At 33.3% G+C, this 17,440-nt stretch overlaps 1 protein-coding gene across 1 annotated transcript; it reads left to right on the forward strand.

Moving 5' to 3' along the window:
- The first annotated feature begins 817 nt into the window (after window positions 1–817).
- Window positions 818–14,245, forward strand: LOC122043852. Its single transcript, XM_042604422.1, has 9 exons — window positions 818–1,219; window positions 5,458–5,494; window positions 6,420–6,896; window positions 6,987–7,108; window positions 7,302–7,434; window positions 7,823–8,010; window positions 13,708–13,957; window positions 14,076–14,167; window positions 14,237–14,245. The coding sequence occupies exons 1-9, from the start codon at window positions 818–820 to the stop codon at window positions 14,243–14,245; spliced, it is 1,710 nt and encodes a 569-aa protein (XP_042460356.1).
- Window positions 14,246–17,440: the final 3,195 nt, after the last annotated feature.

The raw sequence follows: 17,440 nt of genomic DNA on the forward strand, positions 1-17,440 counted from the left end.
AAAATAATACTTTATGTTGATAATTTTTCTCATATATTATAATTTATAAAAAATGTTGAAATATTTTATAAAGAGACTTAGGAGTTCAATTGAATTATCTAGTGTTCCCGATGGAGAGTCTTCTCCACCACAACCACCACCTCCTCTTCCTCCTCCACAAATTTTATTTGAAAATATTGGAAATATGAGTAGTAAAGTAGAAATTGCTGCTGATCCTAGTTTACAAAAATTTATTGAAGAGTATGATGTTGGTGTTAGAGATCGTACTTGAAAAGAATACGTTGCTATGGGTCCTTGTCAACCTTGAGGCCATAATTTTCCTAGAAAAGAATGGGTAAAGACAATAGATGTTTCAGAGAGGTTTAGTTTAAAGATCGTGGTTGGTTAGAGTATAGTGTTTCAAAGGATGCAACCTTTTGTTTCTGGTGTTATCTTTTTAGACCTAGTAATATAGGGTTTGGAGGAGATGATGTGTTTACGAGATATGGTTTTGTAAATTGGAAAAAAAATGATTGAAACATTCAATGAGCATGTAGGTGGAGTTGGTAGTGTGCACAATGAGGCAGGAATACAATTTAAGAGTTTCAAGAATCAAAGACATAGTGTGGAGTATTCATTTTCATCAGGGAAACATGAGATTGAAGTTGCTTATTGCAAAAGCCTAACTTCCATTTTAAAAGTAATTCAATTTTTGTTGCTACAAGGATTTTCTTTTCAGGGACATAATGAGTCTTCAATATCATCCAATAGAGATAATTTTTTAGAATTGCTCGAATGGTATAGCTCAGAGTGTCCAAAAGTTGTGACAATTGTTGGAATGAATACACTTGAAAATAATCAAATGATTGCCCCAAAAATTCAAAAGCAACTGGTGAATGCTTGTGCAGTTGAGACCATAAATGCTATTCTAACTGATCTTAGAGATAGGTGGTTCACTTTACAACTTGATGAGGCTCGTGATTGTTCAGTGAAAAAGCAAATGACAGTTGTTATTAGATATGTAAACAAACATGGAGAGGTGATTGAACTATTTATGAATGTAGTTCATGTTGCAACAACTATAGCTACTTGTTTGAAGGAGGCAATCAACTCTTTATTTGCTAAGTATGGTTTGCCGGTGGCGAGATTGAGGGGTCAAGGATATGATGGTTCTTCAAATATGTCTGATGAATTTAATGGCTTAAAATCACTGATAATGAAAAAAAAATCGGTATGCAAGGTATGTTCATTGTTTTACTCATCAACTCCAGCTAGTGGTTGTAGCTATTACTCAAGCAAATCAATATGTTTGTGATTTCATGTGGATTGTTGGTTTGATTGTGAACACATATGCATCATCTTGCAAAAGGGTCGACAAAACAACTTGAACATGACAGAAAAGTTGAACTTCATGAAAAAGAAAAGATTAGTTTTGGTAGAGGACTAAACCAAGAAACTAGTCTAGCTAGACTTAGAGATACATGATGGTGGTCTCATCACTCAACTTTATGTCATATTGAACAAATGTGGCCATCTATTATAGAGGTTCTTAAAAATTTAATTGATGATAATGATCATTCTTCTAAGAGTTTAAGTAGAACTTTAGTTGAAAGAATGGAGAGGTATGAATTTGTGTTTATTCTACTATTGATGAAACGTATATTGGCAATAATAAATCATTTGTCAACAGTTCTACGAGAGAAAGATCAAAATATTGTGAATGCAATGTGTTTGATCAATAATGTGAAAGGTAAATTGCAAAAGTTGAGAGATTCTGGATAGGATGTTTTACTTGAGGATGTGAAGAAGTTTTGTAACACTCATTCCATTGAAATCATTAATATGAAAAATACCATCAACAGCCGTAGTCGTTTGAAGAGAGATGGAAAAAATATTAATTTTTATCACTACTACCATGTTGAAATCTTTTGCAAGGTAACTTCATAATTATTTTTTTTATTTACAGTCAATTAAATTCTTTTACACAATAGCATATTTATTAATTTTTTGACTTTTGTCGTTTAGTTTTTAAATTGCAGGTTATCAATATTATTCTATAGGAGATGAATAGTCATTTCTCTGAAACAACTACAGATTTGTTGATTTGTATATCATGCCTTTATTAGTACAGGTTACCCTAATAATCTGATTTTGATATATGACAAATAGGTTAAAGTTAGATATGGTGTTTGTCTAACCTTTCTACCAAGTGTGCAGGAGTTGACTAGTCTGAAGGACATGACACCAGGCTGAAATCCAGCTAGGTCTACGGGGCTCGATAGCTAGTCCTAAGTCTAGATAGGTTCACGAGACCTAATATCTGGTGAGAAGTCTGGTTGGGTCCCTGGGACCTGCCAACCGACAGAAGTCCAGTTGGGTCTGCGGACTAACAAATGGTGAGAAAACTTGATAGGTGAAAGGCAAGTCAAACAACTACAGTTGGTAAGTAGAGGTAAGCAACTGGATGAGAGATCCTGTGAGGACGCGTTCCTCGTTGAGGGAATTGTAGGCGTCAGTCCAACTTAAGACTATTTGGGAAACCTAAGTTGAGACATTGACTAGATCCTGGTCTCGAGGAGACAAGATCTAACTACTACTATTTTATTACGTTGTACTAACTCTGTTTTACAGGGTAAATATATTTTCTATTGTCTAAACTAACCTTTCTATAGGGAAGAAGTTGCTGAAGAAAAAGGAGAGTTCGGACGCTTGGAATGGATCTGGGCACCTGGAGTCGAGGCACCCAAAGCTGGTCCTAGCGCCCAGACCAAGCTCGCCCTAGCGAGTGCCATGGGCACCCGGGCAGATCCAAGCGCCTGGAGTTGGTCCGGGCGCATGGAGTCAGTCCAGGTGCCCGGACCCTCAAACTCATCCACAAGATGATGTGGAGCGCATCGACTGGCTGAGCCATATGGTCCAGGTGCCCGGAAATAAAAGTATATGACTAGGAGCTTCAAAACAACAACTACTACAAGTTTCTCTCTTGTGTGCTGCTCCGAAAAGCTCTGACGATACCGAAAGGCTACTCCAATGGTTAAAGAACGAGAGATCCTTACTTTCTTTCTGTTTGTCGATAATGATTTCAATTCTTGTACTCAAAACATGTAACACCTTATTCGAACTGATAGTGATTGCCCAACAAAAGCGATCGACGATCGCGGACCTTGGAGTAGGAGTCGTCGAAGACTTCGAACCAAGTAAAACTTAGCTTGTGTTAGCATTGTCTTTTGTTTCACTTTCCGTTGTGTACTTGTTTTTAATTTGCAATTTTTTTGAAGAACGCTATTCACCCCCCTCTAGCGTCTTTCCGATCCTACAAATAATATCAGAGCAGGTACCTCTCTGAATTGGTGCAATCACCAATCAGGCAAAGGAAGTTTCTTTTTAAAAGAATATATATATATCAATTTTGTTTAAATTCACTTACAAAAGAATCCTTAAAGAATCCTTTTCATTTTTTCCTTCTATTTTTTTTTAAATTCACTTTCATTTTTTTCACTATTAATTAGAATTGGTGAAATAACTCATTTGACAAAATTTATCATAATATTTATTATTATTTTTTAAATTGGTTAAATGTCCTTATTTCTTTATATCCCACACTACTTACCCCAAGACAAAGTCTTGGAAATTCCTTCTTGTCTAAAACTTTTACAAGTATATCAATGTCTCATCAAAAAGGACAGAGCATCCATGAACCACCACCATATGAGATGTACAAGAGGCACGAATTCAATCTGTGGATGATGCAGATGGAATGCTTCATCCTTATAAACAACTTCCATGGCGGCATGCCACTAAGGTGATTAACCCAAAACATAGAAGCCAATAAAAAGATAATAAATTCAATTATAAAATTATTATCTAATAAAATCACATGCAGAATTGGAGAACACCGAGACGCCTATGAGTTTTGGACTCGTTTGACCAATCTTCACAAGGAGCCGATGGAGCTAGAGGATCAAATCAAAAATGAATCTAAGCTCGAGTCAAATCCAACGAAAAATCCTACTGAATTAGGGGATGCATTTAAGGTTAGTATAATTTACCAAAATACTCTTGTCAGTAGTAGTTTAAATAATCTGTATGATAATTTAGATAAATATGAAATTATCCCAAATATGGTTCATAATAATCTAGATTTACATGATTCAAATTCAGAACTACAAAATAATCTAGATTTTGATCAAGTCAATCAAGACTTTGACCAAATCGGCATCAACCTTGACTTGGTCAAATAGAATATTGACCAAATCAATTCAAATAAATTAATTAATTCAGAAAATTCAAAACTAAATAAAAATTAAGAAATAATTAATTCAAAAATTAAGATATATTTAAATTTAAAACTAAAAAATGAGAAAATAGATTTAGATAAAATCAATAAATACCTTAATAAATTATTTAATAATCTAGATAATATCAATTTAGTAAATTCTTTCTAAATTCAAGATAATTTAATTAGTAAAAATTTAATCTTAAAGATAAGTACATAGATAAAACTAATCTAACAAATTCAACTAATGATATAAACTTAAAAGATAAAGAAAATATAAGTATAAAATCAAAGACTTTGATAAAAATCAAAACCAAACTTAACAAATTCAAAATTTAATATTAAAGATAACATCTTAAACAAAGATAATTTAGCAAATTTAAAATTAACAATTAATAAAAAGTTAAACATTAAAGATAAATCTTTAAAGAGAGATAATTTAATTGACTTAATACAATTAAAATTGAAAAAAAAAATAAATATTAAGTACATTCCTTTAAAGAAGGACAATTTAACTAATTTAATTAATTTAAAATTAAAAACATAAATTCAACCTAAACTATAATTAATTAAATCTTAACTAAAAATTAATTAAACTTAACAAATTAAAGAAAGAGTTTCTAAAGCTTGTCTAACTAAGCAAGTAGAACTAAACAAATCCACATAAAACCAGAGATGGATCTTCCTTAGGGCTATACTGGGCTATAGCTTAGCCTTGGTGCCGAGCCCAAAAATTATTTTTATAAGGATATACATATTAAAGAGTCGGTGATCAAGGGATTTTTTGCCTTTTTGCCTTCGTGCGTGTGAGTCGACGATCGTCGAATAGGCGAATCGCAAGGTATCACCGCATCAGCGACGTCAGAACTCAAAAGGAAGCATCAGCATCCACGGTCCACCATCATCGACAGAAGAAAGGTTAGTATTTTCTCTATTTTCATTTTTATCGTAATCAATTTTTAAATCGATTGTTGCCCTAGTTTTCTTCTTGATTATTTCTGGATTTCTTCTATTAGATTATATGTCAAGTTGTGATTTTCTACCATATGAGTTGCTTCTCAGGATTTAAGAATGGCTGTTGTGCTTTACTGCTTTTGGAATTTTGATTTCCCATCTTCTCTATTGACTATGATGATTTATCCTTTCTATAAAATACGACGTTTGTAATATTTGTTTATTTTTGTTTTGCTCTAATTTTGCAGAGAGGAGAGCATATTGGATACTATTCCACTGGCATCAGTAAGTTTCGTTAAACTTTCTTAGTTTTATCACGACTATTAAGCGTCATTTTGAGCCATCAAAACATGAGATATTGCATCTTCATTTCTTTGGCCTCATCTTTAATGCTGGTCCAGATAATGAGTGAATTTTCAATTACTTTTCAGTACTTAAAAATCAAATAGTGATTGCTTATGATAATTGGCTACCTCAGTGGTTCGAGAAAAAGATATGTGTTGGGAATACTGTGAGAAGATGGACGGAAATAAGGGCGAAATAGAAAGCGAAAAACTAATTAACAATAGCTGTCGTTGTGACTGCTACTATCGTCTTGGTTTTTTGTGGTTAATCATTTGATTTTGATTTTTTCTATTTTATTCCGAGTTTGTAGCATATCTATTATTACTTTTACTTGTTTACTTATTCGATTGTTATTTCATTATTTAATTAGGGATATAACTTGAACTATTTTAAAATGGAACATCAATCTGCTGCAAAAAAAGGAAAGATGATAGTCTCGTATTTTAAGAAAAGAGATCATCAAACTAGTGAAAGTACTTTAATTCCCACCATCCCTAAAATGCAACATCAATCTAGTGAAAGTCTTCCAATTCTTAGTGTTCAAATTCCTTCAATTTCCTCTTCTAGCAATGATCATCAGTTATCCTCTAGTTGTAGTGAATGAGATCCAGAAAAAAGAAAACAGATATGTGAATATCATATTAATGAACGAGATGAAATAAGACGTTCATATCTAAAGATGGGGCCTTATCGACCAGATATGTTGGAGTATCCAGCTACAAAATTTGGAAGTCAAAATCATCGGTTTCAAAAACAAAATGGTTCAAGAAATTTCATTGGTTGGAGTATTCGCCTTCAACAAATAAGGCATATTGCTTTTATTGTTTTCTTTTCCTGAATGATGTTAATTCGTCTAATATCTCAGCATTGGTCAATGAAGGATTTGACAATTGGAAAAGGGTAAATCAAGGGAAAACATGTGCATTTCTTGCCCATATTAGTTCTGCAGCTTCTTCGCCTCATACTATGTGCGAGAGAAAAGCTGAAAATTTGATGAGACCCTCGCAACATATTGATAATGTCATGCATGCCCAATCTAAAGAGGAAAAAGAAAAAAATCATTTGCGTTTGCGGACCTCAATTGTCACTGTTCGCTGGCTAGCACTTCAAGGGTGTGCCTTTAGAGGTAATGATGAATCTCTATCTTCATCTAATCGTGGGAATTTTCTTGAATTAGTAAAGGCTTTTGCAAAAATGAGTACAGAAATTGATGAAGTTGTACTTGAGAATGCTCCAAAAAATGCTCAATATATCGTTCCAGGAATTCATAAAGAGATTTTACATATTATGGCTAATAGAGTACGAAAGATGGTTCGTGAAGAAGTTAGTGATAAATGTTTCCGTATTCTTGTTGATGAAGCACGAGATATATCTAAATGAGAGCAAATGACCATTATCTTGAGGTTTGTGAATAATTATGGGGTTTTGACAGAAAGATTTTTTGCCATCAAAAGTGTTAGCGATACTACCTCATTGAACCTAAAAAAAGAAATATCAAATGTTCTTGTTCATCATGACTTACAAGTTAAGAAATCAGAGGCCAAGGATATGATGGTGCTAGCAATATGCGTAGCGCAATTGTCCCTATGCATACTATGTCCATTGCTTTGCCCATCGATTACAACTCGCATTAGTTTCTGCAGCCAAGGATATCAGTGTTATTTGGGAATTCTTTTCTCATTTGGATAATATAGTAAATATTGTTACTACTTCTACTAAATGCATTGCTGAGTTACATACTGCACAGAGAATTGAAATCGAACATATGTTGGCAATTGGAGAACGTGATTCTGGAAGTGGGGCTAATCAAATTGGTAATTTGCAGCGAGCGGAAGCTACTCGTTGGAGTTCTCACTATGACTCGGTAAAAAACTTGATAGGTATGTATGCTGCAACTTGTAAAGTTTTTGAAGTTCTTAGTGACCATTCTAGTTAAGGGGATTTATAGAAACATGGAAAGCTTTGAATTTGTGTTCATTTTGCATTTAATGCATAAAATTATGAGAACAACAAATACTCTTTGTCAAAATTTTCAAAGAAAATCTCAACATATTTTGTCTGCTATTACATTTGTTTCTACTACCAAAACTATCCTCCAAGAACTTAGAGAATGCGGGTGGGAAGAATTTCTTCATGAAGTGAAAGTTTTTTGTACGAGAAATGAAATTGATGTGCCTGACCTTGATTGTCTATATAAGATTGGTCATTCCCGTCAGCAAACTACAGTTGAACATCATTACCACTTTGATGTTTTTAATGCAACAATAGATTTCATCTTGATGGAGTTAAATGCTCGATTTAATGAGTCATTAGTGGAACTTCTTTCTCTTAGTACCGCTTTAGATCCTAAAAATTCATTTGAATCAATTAACACTGATGATATTTGCAAGCTTGCAATGAAGTTTTATCCTGAAAATTTCACAAATAAAGACATCATTGCTTTGAAGTATGAATTGGTACATTATAAACTTGATGTGATACAAAATTTGAAGGCTTCTACACTTGTTGAGTTATGTCAGCAATTGACTGAGAGTGGACGATCAAAGGTTTATGTTATGTTGACTAGATTGATTCATCTAGTTTTGACGTTACCTGTTTCTATTGCCACTACTGAGTGAGCCTTTTCAGCAATGAAGAATGTAAAGACATCACTTCGCAATAAAATGGAGAATGAATTTCTTGAAGACTGTTTGCCACTTTATATTGAATGAGATTTAGCTAAGGATATAGATGTAGATTCTATTATAGATGAATTTTATATTTCAAAATCTCGTAGAGCACAACTTTGTTGAATAAAATAATGTAAGGACTTTTTTTTTGTTATACATCTATTTTTTATAATAATATATAATTTATTACATTAATTTCAAGCCCCCCCCCAACTCGAATTCCTAGATCCGTCCCTGCATAAAACCTAAAACTAAAAGTTTAATAATTCAGGGGGAGGCTTCAAATTAGTTGGCACCTCTAAAATAATAGGTTACTCGGCAGGGCAATTAGGATTAGATCTCAAAGGGACAAAAGTTTAACTTGAAAAATAATACTAGAGAAGTTTTGGATGATAGTATGTTAAGAAAGCTCTGTCTATGCATGTCTAGGAAAATATGATTTCAACCTGGCGCATTTGACTTAGTGGAACTAACTAAAGCTACCCCTTACCAATCCTAATTGATTAAACCAAAGTTTTATTATTAAGTTCAGTGGATAGGACTATTTGGAAAATTTTGAAAGCATGGTTACTCTAATGATATCCAGGTAACTCACCATAGTTTAAAAGTTTATCTAAAAAATGTCTGTACCCAATGCTAAACTTGAATCTAACACAAGTTAAACTAAACCCTGAAATTCAACGTAACTCATCTCATAAAATCATAGGATCTCTTTGTCTTAAAACATAGACTGGGTGAGATAAATAAATATTAAATTAAATTAAAATTACATTAAATACCAATACTAATTTAATTAGACACTAAAATCAAAATTGAATTTAAAATATGTTAATTAATGTATTACATATAACTTATCTTAAAAATCATTTTAAAAATTATTTTAGAAATAATTTTAAAATTCTTTTAAAAATACTTTTAAAAATAATTTTAAATTTTTTTAAAAAAATACTTTAAAAATTCTTCTAAAAATTCTTTTAAAAATAATTTTAAAATTAAAAAAAAAACACTTTAAAAATTCTTCTAAAAATTCTTTTAAAAATACTTTTAAAAATTATTCTAAAAATTATTTTAAAAAATACTTTTTAAAATTCTTTTTAAAATACTTTTTAAAAAATTATTTTTTAAAAAATACATTTAAAAATACTTTTAAAAATTCTTTTAAAAATTATTTTAAAAATACTTTTAAAAATTCTTCAAAAAATTATTTTAAAAATCATTTTAAAAATCATTATAAAATTATTTTTAAAATCCTTTTATAATTTATTTTAAAAATACCTTTAAAAATTATTTCAAAAATCTTTTAAAATTATTTTTAAAAAATTATTTTAAAAATCCTTTTAAAAATAATTTTAAAAATCCTTTTAAAAATCTTTTTCAAAATTATTTTAAAAAATCCTTTTTAAATTATTCTAAAAAATCCTTTTAAAAATTATTTTAAAAAACCTTTTAAAAATTATTTTAAAAATTCCTTTAAAATTTATTTCAAAAATATTTTAAAAATTCTTTAAAAAGATTTTTTATAATTATATTAAAAATCTTTTAAAAATTATCTTAATTTTTTTTAATAAAATTAAGTTAAAAATCTTTTAAATCTTTTAAAAATTCTTTTATCATTTTAAAAAATTATTTAAAATCTTAACTTTATCAACTTTAATTTCAATGTTAATTAAAATTAACTTTATTTTAATTAAATCATAATTTCTCTTAATTAAAGATTGACTCAAATTGAACCTTAACTTTACTTAACTTTGTTTAATAACTTTAGCAAATTTATCTTTGGGTAATACTAACTCTAAAGTTAGTTAATCCTAGCTAATTTAACGTAACTTAAGTCAAATCTAATCAAAACTTAAAGATCAAGTAAATGAAAAATTAAATTATAACTAATACCTTCAATACAAAAGTTAAGTTGTTTTAATCAATAAATTATTGAATGGAGTTAAGTAAAAGTTAATCAATAAATTATTAATAATGATTAACTATTATATCTCTTAACTAAATCCAAGGCGATTAATTGATTAAATGATTAATGGTTAATCAAACTTAATAGGGAATTAATAAAAAATTCAGGTTGTTGAAATAATATATTTTTTTAATATTCCCAACACTATTTGTCCTAAACACTTAAGTAGAATTTCTTTTAACTAACAAAGATAATCAGAAGGTGGAAAGCTAAGGCCTTAAAATTTAACATTCCTAAATACTAGTACGAATTAAGGGGGTGTGTCAAATTAATTCAAGGGGGAGGGTATTTGAAAATTATATTTTAAACGTATCATCTTTTCAAAAAGTTTTTATACTATCTTTTTAACTGATATCTTAAAAGTTAAAACTTACTTAAATATCTACTTATTATCTTGTATCTAAGGTTTTCAAAGAATATAGTTGAAAATTATTTCTGAAAAGTTTATTTTCAAAATCATATTCAAAATTTATTTTGAAAATTACTTTTTTTTTAAAAAAAGTTACCTTGAAAATGTTATGTAAAAACACTTTAAATAGCTTTAAAATATTTGGAAAAGTTATTCTATTTAAAAAATTACTTTGGAAATGTTTGAATAATTACTTAAAAAATTCTCATAAAAATTATCCTTGCAAAATATTTTTTTGAAAAAGTTAAACATTTCAAAATAATTCTCTTGGTAATTTATTTCTCAGCATTTTTTACAAAATCAGTATATAATATCATTTGAATACTATTGTATAAATTATTTTTAAAATATTTAATCGTCTCTAAAATGAACCTGAATCTTTCCCTTTGTAAAGTTTTTTTTAAAACATTACTTGCAAACTTTTCTCTAAAAAGATAAGCACTTTCTAATTAAAATAGTCGATTTTCAAACACTCGTTTTTAAAATTATTTAAAGTACTTGACATCATTGTTTGAAAAACTAAGTTTGTAAAGTACTTTTTACTAAACCTTTATTATTTATACTTCATGTATTAATTTTTTTGATATATACCAAAGGGGGAGGATGGTGAGTTAAGTTAGAAAAATCAAAATCAAATCATGTTAGCTCATTTTACTCAATTCTTAATGCTTAATGCTTAATGCTTATTTGCATTTGTTTTTCTAACTTTAACTCAGGTTGTCATTACATCTAAAAGGGAGAGATTGTTGGTGCAGGCTGTATAGTAATTTGGTTTTGATGTATGGCAAATAGGTTAAAGTTAGATGTGATGTTTGTCTAACCTTTCTACCAAATATGCAGGAGTTGATTGGCTTGAAGGACCTGACACCAACCTGAAATCCAGTTAAATCTGTGGGGCCCGATAGCTAGTGTGAAGCCCAGATAGGTCCGCAAGACCAGATATCTGTCGGGAAGTCCAGTTGGGTCCATGGGACCTGACAACCAACCAAAGTTTAGTTGGATCTATGAACCTGACAACTAGGGGGAAGACCTGATAGGTCAAAGGAAAATCAAGCAACTGCAGTTGGTAAGTGGAGGTAAGCAATTAGAGGAGAGATCCAGTGAGGGCGTGTTCTCCATCGAGGGAACTATAGGTGTCGATCTAGCTTAGGTCCATTTAGGAAACCTAAGTTGAGACTTTGACTAGATCCTGGTCTCGACGAGATAGGATCTAATTATTACTATTTTATTATGTTATTCTAACTCTATTTTGCAGGGTAAATATATTTTTTATTGTCTGGACTAACCTTTCTGCAGAGAAGAAGCTGCTGAAGAAAAGGAGAGTTCGGGCGCCAGGAAGGGATTCGGGCACCCGGAGTTCGGGCGCCTGGACCAGGCTTGCCCGGGCGAGTGCCTCGGGCACCCGGGCGGTCCAGGAGCCCAGAGTCCGTCTAGGTGCCCAAACTCAAAAACTCTTTCACAAACTGATTTGGAGCACGCCGACTGGCCGAGCCATGTGGTCCAAGCACACAGAAGAATTTCAGGCACCCGGAATGGGTTTATATAAAGGCCTTCAACTAGGAGCTTCAGAACAACAACTACTACAAGTTTATCTCTTGCGTGCTGCTTCGAAAAAGCTCCGACGACACCGAAAGACTGCTCCTAAGGTTAAAGAACGAGAGATCCTTATTTCCTTTCTGTTTGTCGGCAACGATTTTAGTTCTTGTACTCAAAGTGTGTAACACCTTATTCAAACTTATAGTGATTGCCCAACGAAAATGATCGATGGTCGCGAACCTTGGAGTAGGAGTCGTCGAAGGCTCTAAACTAAGTAAAACTTGACTTCTGTTAGTATTGTCTCTTGTTTCCCTTTCCGCTACATACTTGTTTTTAATTCACAATTTTTCGAAGAACGCTATTCACCCCCTCTAGCGTCTTTTCGATTCTACAGCCTTGACACTAGGAACTCATTCTTTAGATTTGATGTACAGAAATCAATGCGTCTGGCTCATTTTGTTGAGGATGATTTTTCTTAGAATGAGCATATGTTGGTTGAATAAGAGCTTGAAACATATATTGATAATGTCAAATCAGATGAACGGTTTGAAAGCATTTCAGATTAGGGAGCTCTTGTAAAGGAAATGATTGAAACAATGAAGAACCATGTGTTTCCTTTGATTTATCAGATGATTGAGCTAGCTTTACTTCTTCTAGTTGCTACTGCAACCATTGAAAGGGTGTTTTCAACAATGAATATTGTCAAAATATATTTGCGAAACAGGATTGAAGATGAATGAATGAATGACAGTTTGGTAGTGTATATTGAAAAAGATATTTTTAATACTGTCAACAATGCGCCAATTTTACAGCATTTTCAGAACATGGAGTTTCAAAGAATGCAATTATCACGTATTTGTTAGTAGACTGGTTAATATGATTGTACAGATTTTTTCATAATATTATACTTTTTCCTCCCGTATACGAAGTTATTTAAAAAATATTTTTTTAATTACATATAATTAATTAACCGTTTAAAAAAAAATTGGTCGCGTTCAACTCAGATCATGATCGCCCCTCCATACTTAAATTCCTAGATCCACCACTGCGCTCTAAAGTTCCTATTTACTCTCTTTGTGGTGTGCACAAAGAAGATCGCTTGACGTCATTTTCTTCCATCTCAAAGTCTTCTCACGGTCAATAGAACCGCCTAACCAGTACATTATCTTTTCTAATTTCAAATAGGATCAAATATAATGATGCGAATAAGACTTTAATGAATTCTAATATGTCATGCTAAGCCGCTCTAGATTGGGGAGTTGTCATTATGGCCGAACATGAGAAAAGGTCATTTATACTCATCCTCACAAGATTATTTTTGAATAAATGATTAAAATATTTCATTATTTTCTTTTGTACCATTTATTGTGATGGTATATAATTAAATCAGGAATGTTTTAAAAACAAAAGGTCAAAGAATAAAGAAATAGTAAAAAATTAGATATATAAAATTGACTCAAATTAAGGCCCTTGTTCTACTTCCAACCGTTGCCTTCCGCGTCAGTTACGCGCCATCTCTCCTCCCCCGGCTTATGATATCACGTTCCCGCGCTACTTGGCTTCCTTTTACACGTAGGCGAGGGAGTGGCCGGTGATCGGACAAACAAACTCCATGAGCTTCTCCGGCGGTGGCATGTTGGGCGGTTCCCCTTCCCCGGTGCCCTCTCACACACCCCTTTTCCTCTTGAGGGAAGGAATCTCCCTCGTCCTCTCGCGTTGGGAGGCGCTTCAGGTGGCAATCAGAAACCAGTGGGGCGGCGGAGACTCCCACCAGAAGCACGACGAGCTCGTCTCCTTCATCCTCACCTTCTTCTCGCGACCTGATGGTCAGGAGTACTAATGATGCTTCTATACATACCCTCTTCATAATTTCTAGGCCCTTCACCTCCAAAGTAGTCATTATCTATAAGTCAGTTTTTTGTTTTCGGTTTGTTGGATTCTCAGTTGTAGTTTGTGTCGATGATTTGGAACATGCACTCGAGGAGAAAATGGTTTTATCTTTCAACACGATGGTCGATGATGGAAGTGTCGAGGAGGTAATTAATCTTCTCGGTTACATTGTTTGCTTGCTTCTGTTACAAATGCTTCAATGTTTAATGTGTTAGAAATTATAAATGGAAAATAATCAAAAAGATTGAAATACTTTTTGGATGATTAAAGGGTGCATCTAATAAAGAGGTAGTATACATCTTAGGAAAGGATGTGATCTACATCATCCATTTGAGATGGATATATGAGATCTAATTAAACCAAGAGGTTCTTATACCCTTTCATATGTATAAATAAAGTCCCTCACATACTCATTCATTCATTCACTCACTTCTTTCCAAGCAAAGCAAGCATTGCATTCTTGCATTGGAGAGTTCAAGAAGTTTGCTCGGTTCGGAGGTCTTGCGATTTGTAGTGTTGCTATCACAAGATAAAAGTCGTTGTATCTTGGGAGACGATTACCGTATTCTGTGAGCACCGTGTGCGGGACAAATTCGTCTTAAAGATATAGAGTCTAACTCTAGCATCGACTTAGACGAAAACGGTGGTATACTATCATTTTGCCTGCACTCAGTTTGCATCAGCAATAAAGGACCCAACATTTTTAAGATGAATTTTCTTCGTGCAAACTGATGGCTGGAATCAACGACGTTCCAACCTGAGAGAAGCCGGAAAAGCTCAACGGAGCCGACTTCAAAATATGGTAGCAGAAGATGTTGTTCTACTTGACAACATTAAACCTCGTACGGTTTTTGCATAAAGACTCGCCAGCCGCTACGGAAGGTAATTCCGATAGTAAGGATGCATGCGATGCGTGGTCGCACGGAGATTTCCTGTGTCGTAACTACGCTGTCAATGCATTGGACAACATGTTATATAACGTATATTGTTCAATAGAGACGGCAAAATCTCTATGAGAGCCACTTGAAAAGAAATACAAAATCGAAAGCATCGGATTGAAGAAATTCATCGTCTGTCGATTTTTGGATTTCAAAATGCTGGATTCCAAGAGGTAACATCTCAAGTCCAAGATATGCCACTGATAATGCATGATCTAGATACCGAAGGCATGAAGCTGAATGAGTCATTCAAAGTGGCCGCGGTAATCGAGAAAGTCCCTCCGTCGTGGAAGGATTTCAAAAATTACCTAAAGACAAGCAAAAGGAGATGTGACTTGAAGACCTAATCCTGAGGCTACGAATAGAGGAAGATAATCGAAAGATGTCCAACTCCAGAGGAATGAAGTGGGCAGTCGACGAGATGTCCAACCTGGCTGAGCCAAAAGCCAAAATGTCGAAGCAATCCAAAAAGAATGCTCAAGGCAAGAAATTCAAGGGCACATGCTACAACTGCGGAAAGTCAGGACACATGTCCAAGGATTGCAGATGTCCAAAGAAACCAACCAAGAGTCAGAAGGATGTTGCGAATCAAGTCATAACTTCTGACGACATGGAATTGGATCTCACTACGGTCGTGTTTGAAGCCAACACGGTGGTGGATAACCAAAAGCAGTAGTTGATCAATACTGGAGCAACCTGTCATATCTGTTCTGATAAGGCGATATTCTCCAAGTATACTCCGATAAGTGGAAGAAAGCACTATATGGTCAATTCCATGACATCCCCGATTGTCGGACTCGGGAAAGTTGTTCTGAAAATGACATATGGGAAAGAGCTAACGCTCATTGATGTGCTCCATGTTCTCGACATCAGGAAAAACTTAGTTTCTGGATCAGCACTTATTAAGGCTGATTTCAGACTAGTCTTTTAGTCAAACAACTTTGTACTTTCGAAAAATGGTGTATTCGTAGGTAAAGGGTACTTAGAACAGAGTCTGTTCAAAATGGTTGTAATGACTGTACACCGTGAATTTGATGATAATAAAACAAAAACTTCCAGCTATGTTGTTCAGTGTTTTAATTTGTGGCATGATTGACTTGGGCATGCCAATAATAATACTCTGAAACTTCTCGTCAAGTTAAATTTATTACCAAACATCAATGTTGACGAAACACACAAATGTGAAGTGTGTATGGAAGCAAAAATGACGAGACTACCTTTTCATTCGGTGGAAAAGTCAACGACTCCTCTGGAGTTAATACATAGTGATCTATGTGACTTAAAATTCATGCATACTAGAGGATGTAAAAAGTATTTTATTACTTTTATTGATGACTGCACGAGGTTCTGTTATATCTTTCTTTAAGAAGTAAAGATGAAGCCTTAGAAGCTTTCAGAACCTATAAAATAGAAGTTGAAAATCAACTTGATAAACGAATTAAAATAATTCATAGCGATAGAGGAGGAGAATATGGTGCACTGTTTGATGAGTTTTGTTCAGAATCTATTATTATCCATCAAACAACGACGCCTTACTCACCTCAATCAAATGGTGTTGTCGAACGTAAAAATTGGACACTAAAAGAAATGATGAATGTCTTGTTGATAAATTCAGGCTTACCCCAGAACTTGTGGGGGGTAGCTATACTATTAGCAAACCACATTCTCAACAAAATCCCTTACAAGAAAAATGATAAAACACCATATGAACTATGGAAAGGCTGCGAGCCATCGTACAAATACCTAAAGGTATGGGGGTGCTTAGCAAAGGTCGAAGTACCTAAGCCAAAGTAAGTAAAGATCGGACCTAAAACGTTTGATGTGATATTTGTCGGATATGCCCATAAGAGTAGTACATATCGATTCATAGTTCACAAGTCAGACATTCCTAATATTAATGTGGGAACAACTATAGAATCTCGAAATGTGATATTCTTTAAAAACATATTCCCAAATAAGAAGGGAAACGTGCAAAGTGATAACAACAGAAGTTCTAACGAAAATGATATTTCTGAACTTAGTTGTCGTAAAAGGACTATTGACAATCAAAGCGAAGAGCCATGTCGAAGCAAACGAGCTAGAGTTGAGAAATCGTTCGGGCCAGACTTCATGACTTTTATGTCGGAAATGGACCTAAGAACATTAAGCGAAACTCTCTCTAGTCCCGACACCCCAATGTGGAAAGAAGCCGTCAATAGTGAAATCGAGTCCATCATGAATAACCATACTTGGGAACTAGTAGACCTTCCTTCTGGTACCAAACCATTAGGTTGTAAGTGGATACTAAAACGTAAGTATAAAGCTGATGGATCAATTGACAAGTATAAGGCCAAACTTGTAGTCAAAGGGTACAAGCAAAAGGAAGGTCTTAACTACTTTGATACCTACTCGCCGGTGACAAGGATTACATCTATACGAGTGCTGATAGTCATCGCAGCACTGTATGACCTTGAAATACACCAAATGGATGTTAAGACTGTG

Source organism: Zingiber officinale, chromosome 2A, assembly GCF_018446385.1.
Source record: "Zingiber officinale cultivar Zhangliang chromosome 2A, Zo_v1.1, whole genome shotgun sequence".
Lineage (NCBI taxonomy): Eukaryota > Viridiplantae > Streptophyta > Magnoliopsida > Zingiberales > Zingiberaceae > Zingiber > Zingiber officinale.